The 16,038-nt window shown below is 43.0% G+C and overlaps 1 protein-coding gene across 1 annotated transcript in view; it reads right to left on the reverse strand.

Annotated features, from left to right (window-relative positions):
- Positions 1-16,038, reverse strand: part of STK32C (serine/threonine kinase 32C) — a 172,887-nt gene that overhangs the window by 18,396 nt on the left and 138,453 nt on the right. The window contains exons 3-5 of the mRNA XM_081189509.1: positions 4,232-4,383; positions 2,549-2,722; positions 574-611 (exon numbers count right to left, since the gene is read on the reverse strand). Of these exons, the coding sequence (XP_081045635.1) occupies positions 574-611; positions 2,549-2,722; positions 4,232-4,383 (364 nt within the window). The remainder of the gene's footprint in view (positions 1-573; positions 612-2,548; positions 2,723-4,231; positions 4,384-16,038) is intronic.

The raw sequence follows: 16,038 nt of genomic DNA on the forward strand, positions 1-16,038 counted from the left end.
GTTTCAGGTGAGGGTCTTTCCCCAGCCAGGGGATCGAACCTGGAACCTTTGGTCTGCAAAGCATGTGATCTACCACTGAGCCACAACCCATATCCTCTCAAAACCAAGTAGAATTGTGGACTCTTCCTTTATTCCTGGCTTGCCAACCAGAAATTTAATCACAGCAGAACACTTTATTCTTGCCTCTGCCTACCCAAGCAGGCACATAGATGTCAAAACTTATTTTTTTAAAAAAAATAAATGTATAAATATGTACCTCTGTGCAAGGTTTCTATATCAGCAGAGGAATTACATATCAGCTGCACTTATGAAAAAGCTTTCCGGAATGAGTAATAGTAGCTACCAGTCAATGTCAATTACCGCTAATTCTTCACTGAAACAAGTCTTGATGGCAGATGAATGGAATCGATTTGCTTTCGATCCCATAACCTTCTATTTATCATTCACAACCACAGAAATGCAGTATAAATCGGAAGATGTAAATGAATGCAAAAGACAAAAAAACAACAACCAGGGGGGTGAAGACTATTCAGAGGCAGAAGCAATAGACATAATTAGCAATTTCCCCCATACCTTGTTCATCAAGGAGAATATTGTCTGGTTTCACGTCTCTGGAAAGCAAAAACAAGCATTTATGCACAACTTGGAAAAGGCAAATGCAAAATGCCTCATGAGCCTACCAAACAGTGGGTTGTTGTTGTTGTTTTGAGATTTTCAAAAATATTGCCCAGTGCAATTAGAAAAGACGGTGGGGTGAAACTCACAGAGGAAACTTGATTTGAAAAACACACACCTTAAAACAGGCTCAGTAAACAAAAGAATGCTATGTTCTGAACACAGCCTGAGATCAGATCCAGTTTTCTCAGGACCTCAGAAGAGGCAACAGAGATTTGTGAATGGATCTCCCATTTCCTTAAATGTTATAATATAGCAGAGGAGGGGTGGGAGGCACCAGCAGGAGAACCCCCAAGGGATGCTTCATGGGAAGAAGACTCAGAGCAGGGGTTGGTGGTGGGATGACAATGAGTAGGAAGAGGAAGAAGAAGGGACAGACTGGGAGGAGGACGAGGTGTCAGAAGCTGAAGAGGCAACAGGGTTTACTGAGCAGGAAGATGCTGGGGCAGAGAGCAATTCAGACTTGGAGGAAGGAAGCAGAGATGAGTCAGGCTGCTGAAGAATCCAGGAAGTCTCCCTTTCCTGCAGTGACCAGCTTTCCTCCCCTCCCCCTCTCCCCAATCTCCCAGAACACCAAGAGGAATGAAGAGGGTGGAGCAACAAGAGACAAGGCCATAGAGTCTTAGGCTTTGGGGGAAGGAACCAGGGGAGGAGTGGTAGGAAAGTGGGGACCTTCAGTTCTCACAACTATCTCTTTGTGGCAAAACCTACTGGGAAGAGTTCCTGTGATCACTAGACCCGTGCTGTTTTTATTTCTTTGAATAAAGAGTTGACTTCGCTTACACCGGTGTTTTTTATTGCTGACCTACTCCTTACCCCGAAGGGATGCAGGTGGCGCTGTGGGTTAAACCACAGAGCCTAGGACTTGCCAATCAGAAGGTCGGCGGTTCAAATCCCCACTACAGGGTGAGCTCCCGTTGCTCGGTTCCTGCTCCTGCCAACCTAGCAGTTCGAAAGCACGTCATAGTGCAAGTACATAAATAGGTTTCCGTGTGCTGCTCTGGTCACATGACCTGGAAGCTGTACGCCGGCTCCCTCGGCCAATAAAGTGAGATGAGCACCGCAACCCCAGAGTTGGCCATGACTGGACCTAATGGTCAGGGGTCCCTTTACCTTTACCTTTACTCCTTACCCCAGTTCCTGACATTTACTCAGGGGTGTAGCACGGGGGGGGGGGTGAGGTAGGTGCGGTCCGCCCCGGGTTTCCTTACTCAGGGGGGTGACAAAATGGTGGGCGGCACTCACTGTGGGGCCTGCAGCGTGCCTGAGCCATGCGTCTCTCCTGGGAGTGACGCGGTGGCTTGAGCGCCCGCAGGCTCTGCGCTGCCCGCTGCCTCCCCCTCAGCTGTAGGGTGGCTGAGTGGGAAGTGGCAGGCAGACTCCTTGGAGGCACCCAGTCGGCTTGTTCCATCACTGTATTTACTGCCAATATTTATATTGGCAGTATTTATTGGTCTGTTTTCTTGCCGAGATTCCACCTAGCTGAATCTTGGACTGTGCATCTGCTTTGGACAAATCCCACATCTCAAACCAAATTGGGCCAATTAAAACCCCAATTAAATATGTGGTCAGGTGATGAGAGGGGGGAAGAAAGAGATAGTGCAGGTGAAAGTCTCTACCTGGATCTCCTCCTTTTCCTCACATGTTTTTAATAGCCTAGTGCTTTGCCAGGCCCCTGATTCAGCTCAGGGGCTCGATCAGACCCAGATCAGGACAGGCATGGAGCCATCTGGCCTAATTGGGCCGCAGATCGAATGTGGGGGTGGGGACTTGCACTAGCTGCAACCAGCTCAAAAGCTCTCTCAAAGGAGCCTGATTTGTTTGATAGCTGTGCCAGTTCCCAACAGCTGGGAATAACAGATTGTGCTGTTACCTGTGTATAATATGCTGACTGCGCAAATAGTCTAAAGCTGATGCCATCTCACAGATATAGAGTTTCACCGTTTCCTCAGTGAACTGCACGTTTTGCTGGAGATGATAACGTAGGTCACCACCCAGGAGTAAATCCACTACCATAAACATGTCCTCTTCATCCTGAAATGAGTACCTGCGGAAAATTAGCAAAGGTGAGTTGAGCAAACTGTGGACTACCCATTCAGATTTCACAGACGGTGCTAACAAATGAGAGGCCTGTTTTCCCACTTCACTTACCCATGCACCTGCAAAGCAGGAACAATAAGTTGGCATCTTCAATATTTATATATCTAAATATAACCCGTGAATTTCTCCGAGTCTCTTTTTGTCCATTGACATCCTATATTTGTTCTATATAAATCAATTTTGTTATTTTGTTTTGCTGATTATATGAACAGGTCCCTGTTTCATATCTTGCGAGGAGCAGCTGTCCCAGTTAATTTTACCTTGCTCATATAATCCCCGCTTCTATATCTGGCACAGTCACATGGCTTCTGTAATATGATCATTCCACACTCATTTTTTTCCAGGCATAATCAATAATGTACCAGAATATCAAGCAGGCTGTCTCTTTTCATTATTAAACAAAAACCAGTGCCATCAGTGCGAATGATTCATTGGCAAGCTGGAGTTGCTGCTATCTAGCCTCTTGATGATCTAGGAGTTGAAGGGCATCCCGGGCCTGGAGATATTCTTTATACAGTCGTACCTTGGTTTTTTAACAGAATGCGTTCCGGAAGTCCGTCCAACTTCCAAAACATTCGGAAACCAAGGCGCGGCTTCCGATTGGCTTCCGATTGCGCAGGCATGCCGGAAACAACAGTGGAAGCCGCATCGGACATTTGGCTTCCAAAAACATGTCCAAAAACCGGAACACTGACTTCTGGGTTTCGATCATTCGGGAGCCGAAAGGTACGAGTACCAAGGCATTCTACAATCAAAGTACAACTGTACTGGACAATGTAGAGCTGAGCAATGGTTAAAAGTGGAAGCCAGTGGGCAACAGAGACTCACCATGGAAGGTTAGAGCATCTTGATGATGATGTAAATGGCTAGGAAACAAGGGTTAAAAAATGGAAGTGGCTCCCTGGGTGAGACAGAGTCGCTATGCAACCTTCCCAGCAGATGGGTCATTGCTGCTCACTGGAAGGGTGAAGGTGAAGGTGGGAGGGGCGTTGGCCAATCCAGTGCCCTTCCCTTGTCCCTGCTATTAAGCAACAGAGACCGGCTTGCTGGGAAGGTAGCAGAGTGGCTCTGCCCCACCTGTCAAGCTGCTTCTGTGAAAAGCTAGGACTAGGCAAAGCCACCCAGGGGACACCCAACTTGGATCAACCCCCAAATCTTTTTTTTTCTTTTTCAGAGGGTGTCCTAAAGCTTAATTAGGGTTTTTTAAAACAGTTACCCCTCTGAACCTACTAGTAGTGGTACTATGGACTTCGATAATGCTACTTTTTCTTTGCTGCTGTCTAAGGACTCTGCTATCTCCTGTTATGTATTATGGCATTTTGAAAACCAGACCTTGCATACTGCTGTGTCCCCAAACCCGCTTCTTCTAAGACTAACATGGTCCTAGGCACAATTGGTGGAACAGAATCACCTCCCACCCATCCCTAAAATAAATAAAAGAAAATAAGAGATTCACCAGAGATTCACCAAGAAGGCATGCTCAATTTCCTGCAGGATCTCCAGTTCTCTGAACACATTTCGAACCTCATCCCTTTCAACGCACTGCTGTTTATTCATGTACTTCATGGCATACATCTTCTCTGTATCTCTCTTTTGTACAATGCACACCTTGATGTCACCAAAAAAAGAGAGAGAACGTGGCATTTAGATTCATATGTTTCAATTTCCTTGGTTTCCCAGCTGTTGCAGCATTGTGCAAGTACAAAGGCCATTTTCATGGTCACAGAGGACATGGTTGCTCCTGATCATGTGGCCTGTCTCAGCAAGCCAGGCATGTGCAGTTGATCCCTGCCACAGAATTAGACTTTTAGCATGCACTCTATAACAACATAGGTTTCCAGTAGTTGGCAAAATGTCCAGTAGTATTTGCTCACAACCAGTTTGCTATGGGCAAGGCGCTGATACACTTGCAGAAGCTATGAGCTATGAGCATTATCCCTAAGTGCTCATAGGAAATACTTTGCAATCCAATCAAAATCCTGGGGAAATTGGCAGTAGCAGAAAATTGCAGAGTCAAGCACATCATCACTCAGGAAACATTATGTATAAGTGCACAAAATTCTGAGGGAAAATGAATTCAAAGTCTGTTCCTTGTCAAAAGATTGAATACTCTAAAAAAGGGGGAGGGGAGTCAACATCTGGTAATGTCACTTTATCAAGTGGCAAAAAGCACTGGATCTATAAGCATGGCATAGATATGTGTAGATTCCAAGCTGTACTGGTCTCCAGTATCATTAAAAGCCTTTGTTGGGAAGATGTCCACAAGATGGACACGAGAAAATGTACACTAGGTTTAGGATTAGAGTTTTCCTTCTCCTAGATGGGCTACCTTCCCAGGTTGATGAGCCCTGTCTGCCTCTTACTTTCCTCTTAATGCACAAGCAGAAACCACCTTCTAGACTGTTGGACCCACTGTTGGTCTCATCCACCAGAGCCTATTTTCACATGCACATTAATAGACTGCTTTAATGCTGCTCTTTTAATATTCTGGGGTTTTAATGTTCTTGTTTAGATATTTTTGTTTTAATTTGTTTTTGCAAGCTGCACTGGGGACCTGTTGGAAGGGGGGGTGGAATAGAGGCAGGGAGGGGATGCCACCAGAAAGATGGGCAGATAAATCTTTTTATTTAGAGAAACCTGGGGCCTTCTATATGCCAAGCAGGTTTTCTACTACTGATCTATAGCCCCTTCCTTAAAAAACAAAAAAGCAGAACCTAAAGGGTTGCATTTCACTTACTTGAAATGTAGGACTGCACATAGAATCAATCCAGCAGATTTTTAAATGGCTGCATCTGGCTAAACTCCACCTGCACTTCGTCCTTCATACTACTACATAAACTCTGCAGTTCATCAGGCAGAAACATCTACTCGTATTAGCCAATTAATTCCATTAACGTCCAGGCAACCAAGTCGATATGTGCTGCCCTTGAGATGCTTTTCCGGGAATCAAAACTAATGCTAGCAGTTGCGGCTATCAGGAAGTTAATCTGGCTTTATAAATAAATAAGTAAATCTTGTGTAGAGAGCTGCAAAACCGGTGAGCGCCAATTATTATATTCCCTGGCAAACGTTTTACTTTGGACTGCGTTTTATGTCTTCCTAGGCCCCTTTTAAGCACTAATGAAACACTTAATTACAAGGTAACTATTTGGAAATGAGTCGATGACAATTCTATATCAGGCACAATTACATCAGTCTTCTTTTAATTAGCAGATGTGCTTATGCTTATGAAGCAGTGCGTGCCTCTGAAAAATTAATCTGACAGTTCATTCATGCACGTTGCTCATCAAGAACAAGCAAGCTGAACGTGACCTGAAGGTAACACTGGATGAACAGTTGGAAAATATTCATTTGCCTGCTGAAGTCAACAGTGAGAATGAGACACAAATGTGCAGAGCAAGACAAGGAGCACGACCTTTCCTCATTATTAACAAACTGTAAATTGCTAACAGCATATAACGCTAACAGCATATAACGTGAAATTTACTATGGATGCATTAGAAGTAGAAGGAGCAAATATAATAGAAAGTGGAGGGGGGAAACACCAATTAGAGTGGCACACATGGACATCATGAGAATTATTAAATCTTGTTTGCAAAATAATTAGATGTGTGGGCGTGCAAGGCTCTTTGTTAATTCCTTTAGTTTGTCTACACACCGCTTCATATTTCAACAGAAAATCCCTAAGCAATTTACGAATCCCATACAGGAAACGCAATACACATTCAAAACCAAGCCACGTTAAGTTTACTACTAATAATTCTACATTTTAAGTAACATAATTAAATATCTTTAAACAAGGGACTTAGCCACAAATGATATATAAAATATGAAAATATACTGACGCATCAAAATGCAACATTACAATATATCATCAGCATTTCATAAATGTTACCAAAAGTGCATTGCAATCACACACAAAAATTGCATGCACATTCACACTCCACAAAACGGAGACATCCCCACAAAATCATTCAACGATCTCCTTAAATCCACCCTCCAGTAAAACACCTCTGTGTTGAACTAACAAATAACTAATTAATAGTCATGTACACTAGGTAAAGGTAAAGGGCCCCCTGACCATTAGGTCCAGTCGTGGCCGACTCTGGGGTTGCGGCGCTCATCTCGCTTTATTGGCCGAGGGAGCCGGCGTACAGCTTCCGGGTCATGTGGCCAGCATGAGTGGCAGCACACGGAAACACCGTTTACCTTCCTGCTATTTATCTACTTGCACTTTGACGTGCTTTCGAACTGCTAGGTTGGCAGGAGCAGGCATGTACACTAAACAAAAAAAAATCAAATAATATATATAGGGTTAGCTTGTAGAAGAGACTCCAGTTCAGTGGCAGAGTTCATGCATCACATATATAAAAGAGTTTGATCTCTGGTTGGTAAGCCAGCAGGCTAAGAACGATCCCACTCTGGAGAATCAGTGCCTGACGGAACACATGGCTCTGGGCCGAATGTTCAATTAATCTGACAGTAGTAATGTCAGCACCATTATAGCACACACATCACTAGTATAAACTAGATCCCTGCAGACAACGTTCTGCTGGTAAATAGCTACAAGCACAGCCCTCCAATGGAAGGATCACAGGAGAATCTGTCTCATATATTGCTTCTTTTTCTCTGTCTACTCCATCCCAACCCACCTCTGTTCCAATGATGTTGCATTTGGTTATGGTTTGTTTATATGCAGCTTTCTGAAACAAAGGCCCCCAAAGTACAATCAACATAATCAAAACAATATAAAATAGCAAAAGCACAAAATGTCCACCAACCACTCTAGATAGGGATTTGTGGGCTGCATTTATGCCCTTACCATATATGCTCTCTCCAGCATCCCACCTGTCACCCAAAGTCAAGTTAAGTCACATTCCCACAGCCACACCGGCTCCAATCTCTATCTCTCTCCAGCAAGCTCATCCACAACCAGTTACCCTGGGGTCCTTGCTCTCATCACACCATGAAGGAGTGACCCAAAGGCCCCCTGAAGCCTCCCCATTTGGTCAATGTGGCCATTTTAGGCAAGCCGCACCCACCTGTCCCCCAACTACAGATGTGGGGTAGGCAAAGACTTGACTCATGCAAACTTGATTCCCAGGCACCATCAATCTATTATTGTCTCCTTGGTGCCTTTTGAAAACCAGGAACAAAAATCTCCATTCATAAAATTTGTTGGAAAGGGTTTTCAAGTGGAAGTTCTTTTATTGCAGTGTGTATCCATATGAGATTTGAAATTGTTTGATTTATATTTGAAATGGTTGTAATTGCTTTATAGGTGAAGTTGTTGTAATTGTTTTTATTGCTAACGTTGTCTCTTGTTAAATGGTGATGAGGAATTTTGCTGGAAGCAATTAATAAATGGAAATAAACTAATAAACTAATATCTGACTGGCCACTTCTGGAGTTAAATAGCCTTTTGGTTTGACTCAGGATGGCAGTTCTTATATGGGATATATCCTTAGAAAGCTATTGGAACTGATTTTTATATGCATACTGTTCAGATAATTGAATGCTCTGCAATGTGATTGTCTTACATTTATCATTATACAGTGGTACCTCAGGTTACATACACTTCAGGTTACATATGCTTCAGGTTACAGACTCCGCTAACCCAGAAATAGTACCTTGGGTACAAAGAAAAAACTTTGCTTCAGGGTGAGAACAGAAATCGTGCTCCAGCGGCATGGCAGCAGTGGGAGGCCCCATTAGCTAAAGTGGTGCTTCAGGTTAAGAACAGTTTCAGGTTAAGAACGGACCTCCGGAACGAATTAAGTATGTAACCAGAGGTACCACTGTATATAACCAGTGGGATGCCTTTTATATTTCCCTCTTCACATCACAGCCTATTCTTATAAACTGAAGCACCCTTTTCAACAAAAGGTCGACGATTTCAGTGTTGACACAATAGAGAGAATGCTGACATTTTCAAAGATACATCCAGTCAGTTCTCGATTAGGAATTGTGTTTTATATCTTTCATTGTAGAGAGAAGCCACTGCTGAGGTCTTAGCAAATAATGGTTACAGTCTTTACACAATATCATTTCTATTCCACGAATGACTTGGGGGAAGTACTTCCATGAGTAAAAAAAATAAATTGCAATTTGAGAAGTGACACTTTGGTAACTGCTGAAAATCTGAATGAGTGAAGGTGTTATAATCCTCCTAGTAAGGTTTCAGTTTTTGGAGAAGAATGGACCTGGGGGCAGTCATGTTACTTTTTAGCTTCTCACCATAATTCAACATGATGATTTTTCAATGTCTAACCTGGGGCATTGACAATACTCTGACAGGGCTGTTCCCATCTTCACGCTAGATTACTCTCTGGAATTACCTTCCAGGCTTTGTTTTGGAAATGTAAAATGATTAGGAGAATCTACTGGGGCAGATGCACATTGATCAAATGCTAATGTACAACCTGCTGCCACAAACAATATCTCCAGTATAAAAACACCCTTGGATTCTGAATACAGTACAAATCTGTCTGATGTAAGGATGGGATGTCAAAGTGATCAGAAATCTAGTTTTGAGGAATGCCATCCTGTATGGGAAGCATAGGTGTTGTGAAGATGTCATATGGTATAATATCTGTGGTCACCTTTCGGAAATCCCCACCCGGACGTCAAGTCCACCTTTGAAATCCGGATGTATGGCAGCCCTACCTTAGATTTACATATCTGAGAATAACAGTTCTTCTTCTGCTATGCTCTGTTGGAAGCAGCACATCCCTGAATACCAGAGTGTGTCGAGGGTGCTGCTGTACACAGGTCCTGCTTACAGGCTTCCCATTGGCATCTGGCTTGCTGCTGTGAGGACAAGAAGCTCGACCAGATGAGCTCTCGTCCTGATCCATTAGGGCTTTTCTTACGTTCTTACATTCCATTGCTGAAGAGTGAAAATGATGGTTAAGAAGAGAGGCCTTCTGGTTCATCCAGCCCAGCATCCTGTTCTCCTGGCAAGCACACACAGGCAGGGAACAAAAGCAACAGTCCGCTCATGGTGCTGTTCCTCAGCAATTGGTATTTTTGTGTCTCTGAACATAGAGGTTGCATATTGCTGCCGTGCGAGTCATTGTTTGTATGCTGAAAACTGCAAATGGATGTTTCTTTCTCCCTTCTATCTCAACCCAGTGTAAAGGCTAAGTAGGCTGAAGACTAGGCCCCTTAATCTAGGCGGCCTCACCAGCCTGCCCTTTCCCCAGTGCCACAGTCTCCCCTCTCCCAAAACTGTAAACCCAAGACTTCATGCAAGGGCAGGGCAACTTAGCCCCAGCAACTATGAGACTCACGGCTAGCCAGTGGGGCCCAATTTGAAGCACTGGGGCACAACTTGAATTATTTTTTGTAGGCCCCCAGTTCACAGCCAAAGTCTGCAAAATCTTATACATATAAATAAAATCCATCTAGATTGCCCTGGTGCAGGGGCTCACTTAGGAGCGGCACGCGGGGCCCAATTTGGCCCAATTGCCCCAATTGCCTTAAGGTCAGCCCTGATGAGACTGTGCAGGGGTTGGACTAACAAGCCCTGCACCTTCTAGATCCCTGGTGTCAATATTCAGAGTACAGACTCAAGGACTTGTTATGGAAATTATCTGGAAATTTATCTGGCACTTACTGGAAATTTGTTTTGTCACCTCTCCCCCCCCCCCAACCCCGAGACAATGAGCCCAGCCACCTTTTATTCACAGTCGCATAAGCACTACACTACAGCATGGCCATAAACCTATACGTTCAACTGCTGAAATATACACCCAATATGTAGCAATGGAGATTTATGTTACTGCTTTATGAATGAACACTGTGTTTTATGAATGTACTCTGTATTTTGTGAATTACCTAAGAGCCACCAATAGGGAGCTCTAGAATCTGACAGCTAACCAATTGGGTACTACCAAACAGCGACCCCTATTGCTGAAAGCAAGTAACCAGCAGGGAATGCACCAGAAACCCAGAATAGCAGCAAATAAAATCTGCTCATACATCAGTGACTGATAAGACTTGTCAACTAGTTCTTCCAAAGTCTTCCTAAATTATAAAGCTCTAAAATACAGGCCAAAAGAGAGCAGGTCTGGGAAGACTGAGCCATACAAATGGGTACCACCAGTGAAAAGGCCCTGCTCTGTGTAGCTCCTGCCCTGTCATTTGATATGGTGCCCACTTGCCCTCCTTCTTGACATGGAATGCTCTCTATTGGAGTCTCCAGATCCAGTCCATAAGAAGGGAGAGCAGGGACCTTGAAGTTCCCAACAGCTGTTAATCAAGCAAGCAAGCAAGCATGCACACAGGTCACCTTTGTTACAGTCAGGATACCTATGTTCTGGCCAGGCCTGCACCCAATCTTGGTTTTGTACAATCTTGTTTGTCCCCAGTAACCAAAACATATTATCAACAAGCAGAAAATTTGTTTTCCTTCATTTGCAAGGAATCGTACAAAACAAAGTGGCAGTAATAAAGAAAAGTTCCATGGTGGCAACAGAAAGCAAACTAAAAATGCTTTTGCAGTTCATCAAAACTATCCAGAAATATCAAGATATAGGAAAACTGGTGCTATTTCTTGTTGGTTAATTGGTTCGGCAACTTCCATGCACATGACGTGTGATGCTAATTATTTCCCCCAAGAGATAAATGATAACTAATCAGAGGTAGCTACAGTTGCAAATGACAACAAAATATCTGTGAAAGGAAGACGAGCAGGTTTGCTCAAGTGTGTTGCAGGTAGAAATACTGTTTGTAGTGAAGTGAGAGCAGTAGTTTACTTGCTCGAATTAACAAATCAGAAAGTTTTGAGAATTTAAATTCTAGATTAAAATTGATTACTTAATTGAGAAGGGGATTGTAACAAAACACTGGGGCCTAATTTGAATAGCAGAGTGCCTGGTATCTGGTGGGCAATCTCATCCTTTATTTCCACACTGTGGCTGCAGACCAAATCACCTGTCAGGAGAGCTATGAGATTCAGGTGAGGGTCAGATGCCTTGCCAATCCCAGCAGGTATATAACAGCAAGAGCTGGCCTGCGGCCTGCCCACACTTTCTGTCTCTTAGTGAGGAGGGAAATCTGGGCAAAAGACTTAATCTCAGCCTTAAAATGTCCATAGAAATGAAGGAGGAAATGTGTACTTTCTGTGATAGAAAATGTAGCCAACCTCACCAACTCACTGTTCCAAAGGAGCAGTGAATGTGTGTGTGTGGCCAAGAGGCTTGGTGAGTATTGAGCAAAGGCCACAAAAGATTTACAAAGTTCAGGTGTTGCTAAAGTTTTTCAGTGTTAGTTTTATGCATTTTTTTAAAATCACCATGGTATTTAACAATAATATCTTATGTCCTTTAGAGGAGAAACTGTGAATTGCAGAATTTTAAATACGCGTCGCCATCCTTGGCTTCACTCAATTTTGTTTATAACACTCTTCCAATTTATTCTAGTTGTGAGGGTGGGGGATGGGGAGGGGCCTCACAAGTGTAGCAGCCTAGGGCCTCTCTTCATCTAAATCCAGCCCTGATCTCACCAGAGTCTAGCCTCTTTATTTCATACAGACAATCCCTTCAAGCAATAAAGATCATTATTATAAATAATTATTGTATAGTATTGGCAGAATTAAGCCTGGGCAGGCAGGGATAAACATGCACACCTGTTCACAATCCTGTGTATAATAATTCCAGAGAACATTGAGTCCCCTGTTAGATTCAACTGCTTTGGGCACATCTGCCTTTGCTTTTATTAACTTAGAGGTATAAAGAGGTTGAAAATTACTTCATTCAGGACAGAAGTTATCCTCCAACTGTAGTCACTTTAATGGGACTAAGGATAGTATTGTGCCACACCTTTGTTTTCACCACAAACTGGGCACGACACTCTTCCTTTCACTTGGGTCTCACTCCCAAGTAAGCATGCATAGGACTGCAGCCTTACCTGGATGAGATCTGATGGATCACCATGTCAGAAAATGGGTGCTTGAGATGGAGCACAAGCCACCACGGACAAGAGAGTTGCTGTGATTATCATTGCTAGCACTGCAAACTGAGCTGCAATGTCACACAGGTATGGCAAGGCAGCTTGTGGTCAGGCTAAAAGCTTTAATCGGTTTAAATGGTGGATTAATCAACTCAGGCATGAATTGATTAACTGTTATGAACAAGTTATAACAGCTGGTACCAAGAGCAAAAGGCATACACATATACATTTTAAGCAAGGGAGGCTCCTCTTATGGGCAAATTGTGGCATAGCCCTGCCAAGATTTCGAACCCCCTGAAACCTCCTACGCCATAGTCCCATCTTTGTCCTGTCACCCACAAAAATATCAATACACGTTCAGAGACAGAGAGGCTTCTGTCCATCTTCTCAGCTTAGCCAGTCATAGAAATCACTAGCAGTAGATCCTTCCTCTGTTTCCAAGGAGATGAAACAGAAGGGGGGGGGGGAAACCAAGCACAGAAAGACAAGGGCTCAAAACCTCACTCAGCTATGAGGCTCACCATATGATGCTGGGGTGATTGCTACAGTTTTATTTTGGTGAACAATGTGTGTAATCCTCTGCTCTTCCTTCACTGAAGAGAGAAACAAGCCACAGAGTGGTTGACTTAGTATCACAACCAAAAAGGGAGGTGGATAGGAACCCAGGCACTGCCCACATGACCTCCTAGGTACCCCAACAGGTCTAGGTTCCACTGGTTTCAATATTAATTTCCTCCTCATGTGTAAGTGACATAGGATCTTTAACAAGGAAGTAATATTAAAGCACAAGCCATCCCTCTAAAAATGAATGGTAGGTTGACTTAATTATGCCTTAGTCCCATCCTTCCTGCACAGGACACAGTGCGGCATACATGGCTGCCCTGAAATTTGGTCCACTTTGCAGTCTAACAGTGGAATCCTATACATTTCTCCCCAGAAGGAAGTCCCATTGAGTTCAATTGGGGATTAATCCCAGGTAAGTGGGTATGGGAGCCTCACTGAACAACACAATAGGGCTTGCCTTGGAGTAGAAATGCATAGGATTATGCCGAAAATCTGCTGTCCAGACATATCTCTTGAGCAAGGTGTTTCCTCTTGTCTCCCAAGAGATCAAATCTGAGGAGAGGGTGAGACTGGTGGCCTGACAGTTTGCCAAACTGATATGTCAGCAAGAACTGATGTCAGAGCCATAACTCCCTCCATGCACTTTTCTTTTTTCTATTTTGCTTTTGAATTGAAGTATTTGTGCGTCAGACTGTACCCTTCAGAGGTCCAGATTTGGCTCTGTAGCCTCCAATTGCTGGCCCCTTCCCTACCCAATATCATTAATGCCATCTGGGTTCACATTTGCGCAAAGTGTAACTACTCGCATTTTGCAGATTTCTATTCCTTATGAATGAAGATTGTTCGGTAAAGCTATTTCTGAGCAAATTGTTTGCAGATTGCAGTGGAAATAGACTGAATATGCATCATTTCAAGAATCACAGTGGTTCCTATAACGCTTCTCACATCCAGACAACCCAAAAATTACCTTTGAGTGGAATTGCAAATTGCAACCGTTCATTGCATTTTAAGTAATATTCAACTAAAAAACATTTAAAAAGGGACAAAAGGAGGCATATTTAGAGGGGAGGGAAAAGCCGATAAGATAAGAGCAGCTGGCATAATAATGCAGCTATTGTTAATAAAATGATCTCAGTATTATTTGGGATTCTTTGCCAGCAGTAGGGAAAACATGCAGAATTTAAAACTTCAGTTCCTAAATGGGTTGTTGGAAGAAACATGTTAAAAATTTCCAATACCAGGAAAGAATAAACAGAAAATCTTTTTAAATTATACTTGAAAGTGAGCAATAAAAATATATACAATGTCTCTACATGATGAAGAGTTTCTGCAGTTCATAATATTGTCAATTCCTAAATCAGCAGAGCTCAATTCACGAAAATATATTTCTTCTCATGTTATGTATATTTCATTACCTGGAATCCCTCACATCAAGGTTAGGGAACCTGCTAGACCCCATTCCACCTCTCCTCCCCTGAATACACTAACTGATATAATGCCCAGGCCAGCATTACATCCATCTGCAGGCTAATTATGAAACAGTCATTAAGACCCTTGGGTGAATAACAGAGCACATTATTCACATTCAGATGTCCCTAAATTCAATCCTCACGTATTTCTAGAAGCTCAGCTATGAAGACTGAAAAAGAGCTTTGCTTGAGATCTTGGAGAGCTGCTGCAAGTCAGGATAGGTGATGGACAGATGTGTTAGATGGACCAATGGTATTGACTCCACATGAGGCAGCTAAACACATTCAATAATTACCATATTTTCCCATGTATAAGACGCCCCCTATTTTTTTGAATCCAAAATTAAGAAAACGAAACCCTAAAATAGAAGTGAAAATCTGGATGATTGGTGGTGTCAAGTTGTTGATCTTTTGGGGGTGCATGACAGCGATCACCCTCAAGTGCATGACAGTGGTGGAATACAATTACAGTGGAAGGTTACAGCAGATAACTGGGGAGTTTAAGTGGAAATGGTCAGAAGAGATCCAGAAATGTGGGACGAAGGGAGTGAAAAGAGGGTAGGGTTAGTTTGCATTGAGAAAGCAGCTGATGGTCTTCCTCAGCCAAGATTCAGCCTAGGGCTGCTGATTGTTAATCCCCACTATAAGTCAATGCACCTAACAATAAATTGTCAGTGTACATAACAGATTATACTATGATTCCCCTGGTGCTCCACATGTATCGTTTTGCTACATCTTTCATTAATAGGCAATGTTTGTTGAAGCAGTTTCTTTAGGACAGGGATTGTACAGGATTCTTGCAATGCCTTCTCACAGGTTGAGAAGGAATAATAGGGATACAGAAAGCATTGCAGGTAGGTAGAATCAAGCTAGAATCGGGAGAAACCAAGAATCCAGCCAGGTCTAGAGCATCCTTCAAGCTTTTACCAACAAACTATCCAGCAAAGAAAACAGTCAGACCTCATCCAGAACCTGCTTTTTCCAGAGAAAGGCCACATCTTCAGCCCCTGAGTTGGTTCCTTGAGAAATAATTTAACAATAGCTTTAAAGAAAAATTGTGCTGAAAAACAAACTGAATTTTGTCACCTGCGTTGATTATTTGCATTCAGAATATATGCATACATTTGCTTACTTTGATTATTTCAGCCAGCTTTATTCACTCATGAGATCCTGTAAAGCACCATGATAGGTAATGTAGCTCCATTGCCTGACTGTTTGGAATCCTGCTTCTGAGATTTCACCAGGCACTGCTCATGTATTTCCAAGCCTATCACCG

Source organism: Podarcis bocagei, assembly GCF_964188305.1.
Source record: "Podarcis bocagei genome assembly, chromosome: 4".
Taxonomy (NCBI): Eukaryota; Metazoa; Chordata; class Lepidosauria; order Squamata; family Lacertidae; genus Podarcis; species Podarcis bocagei.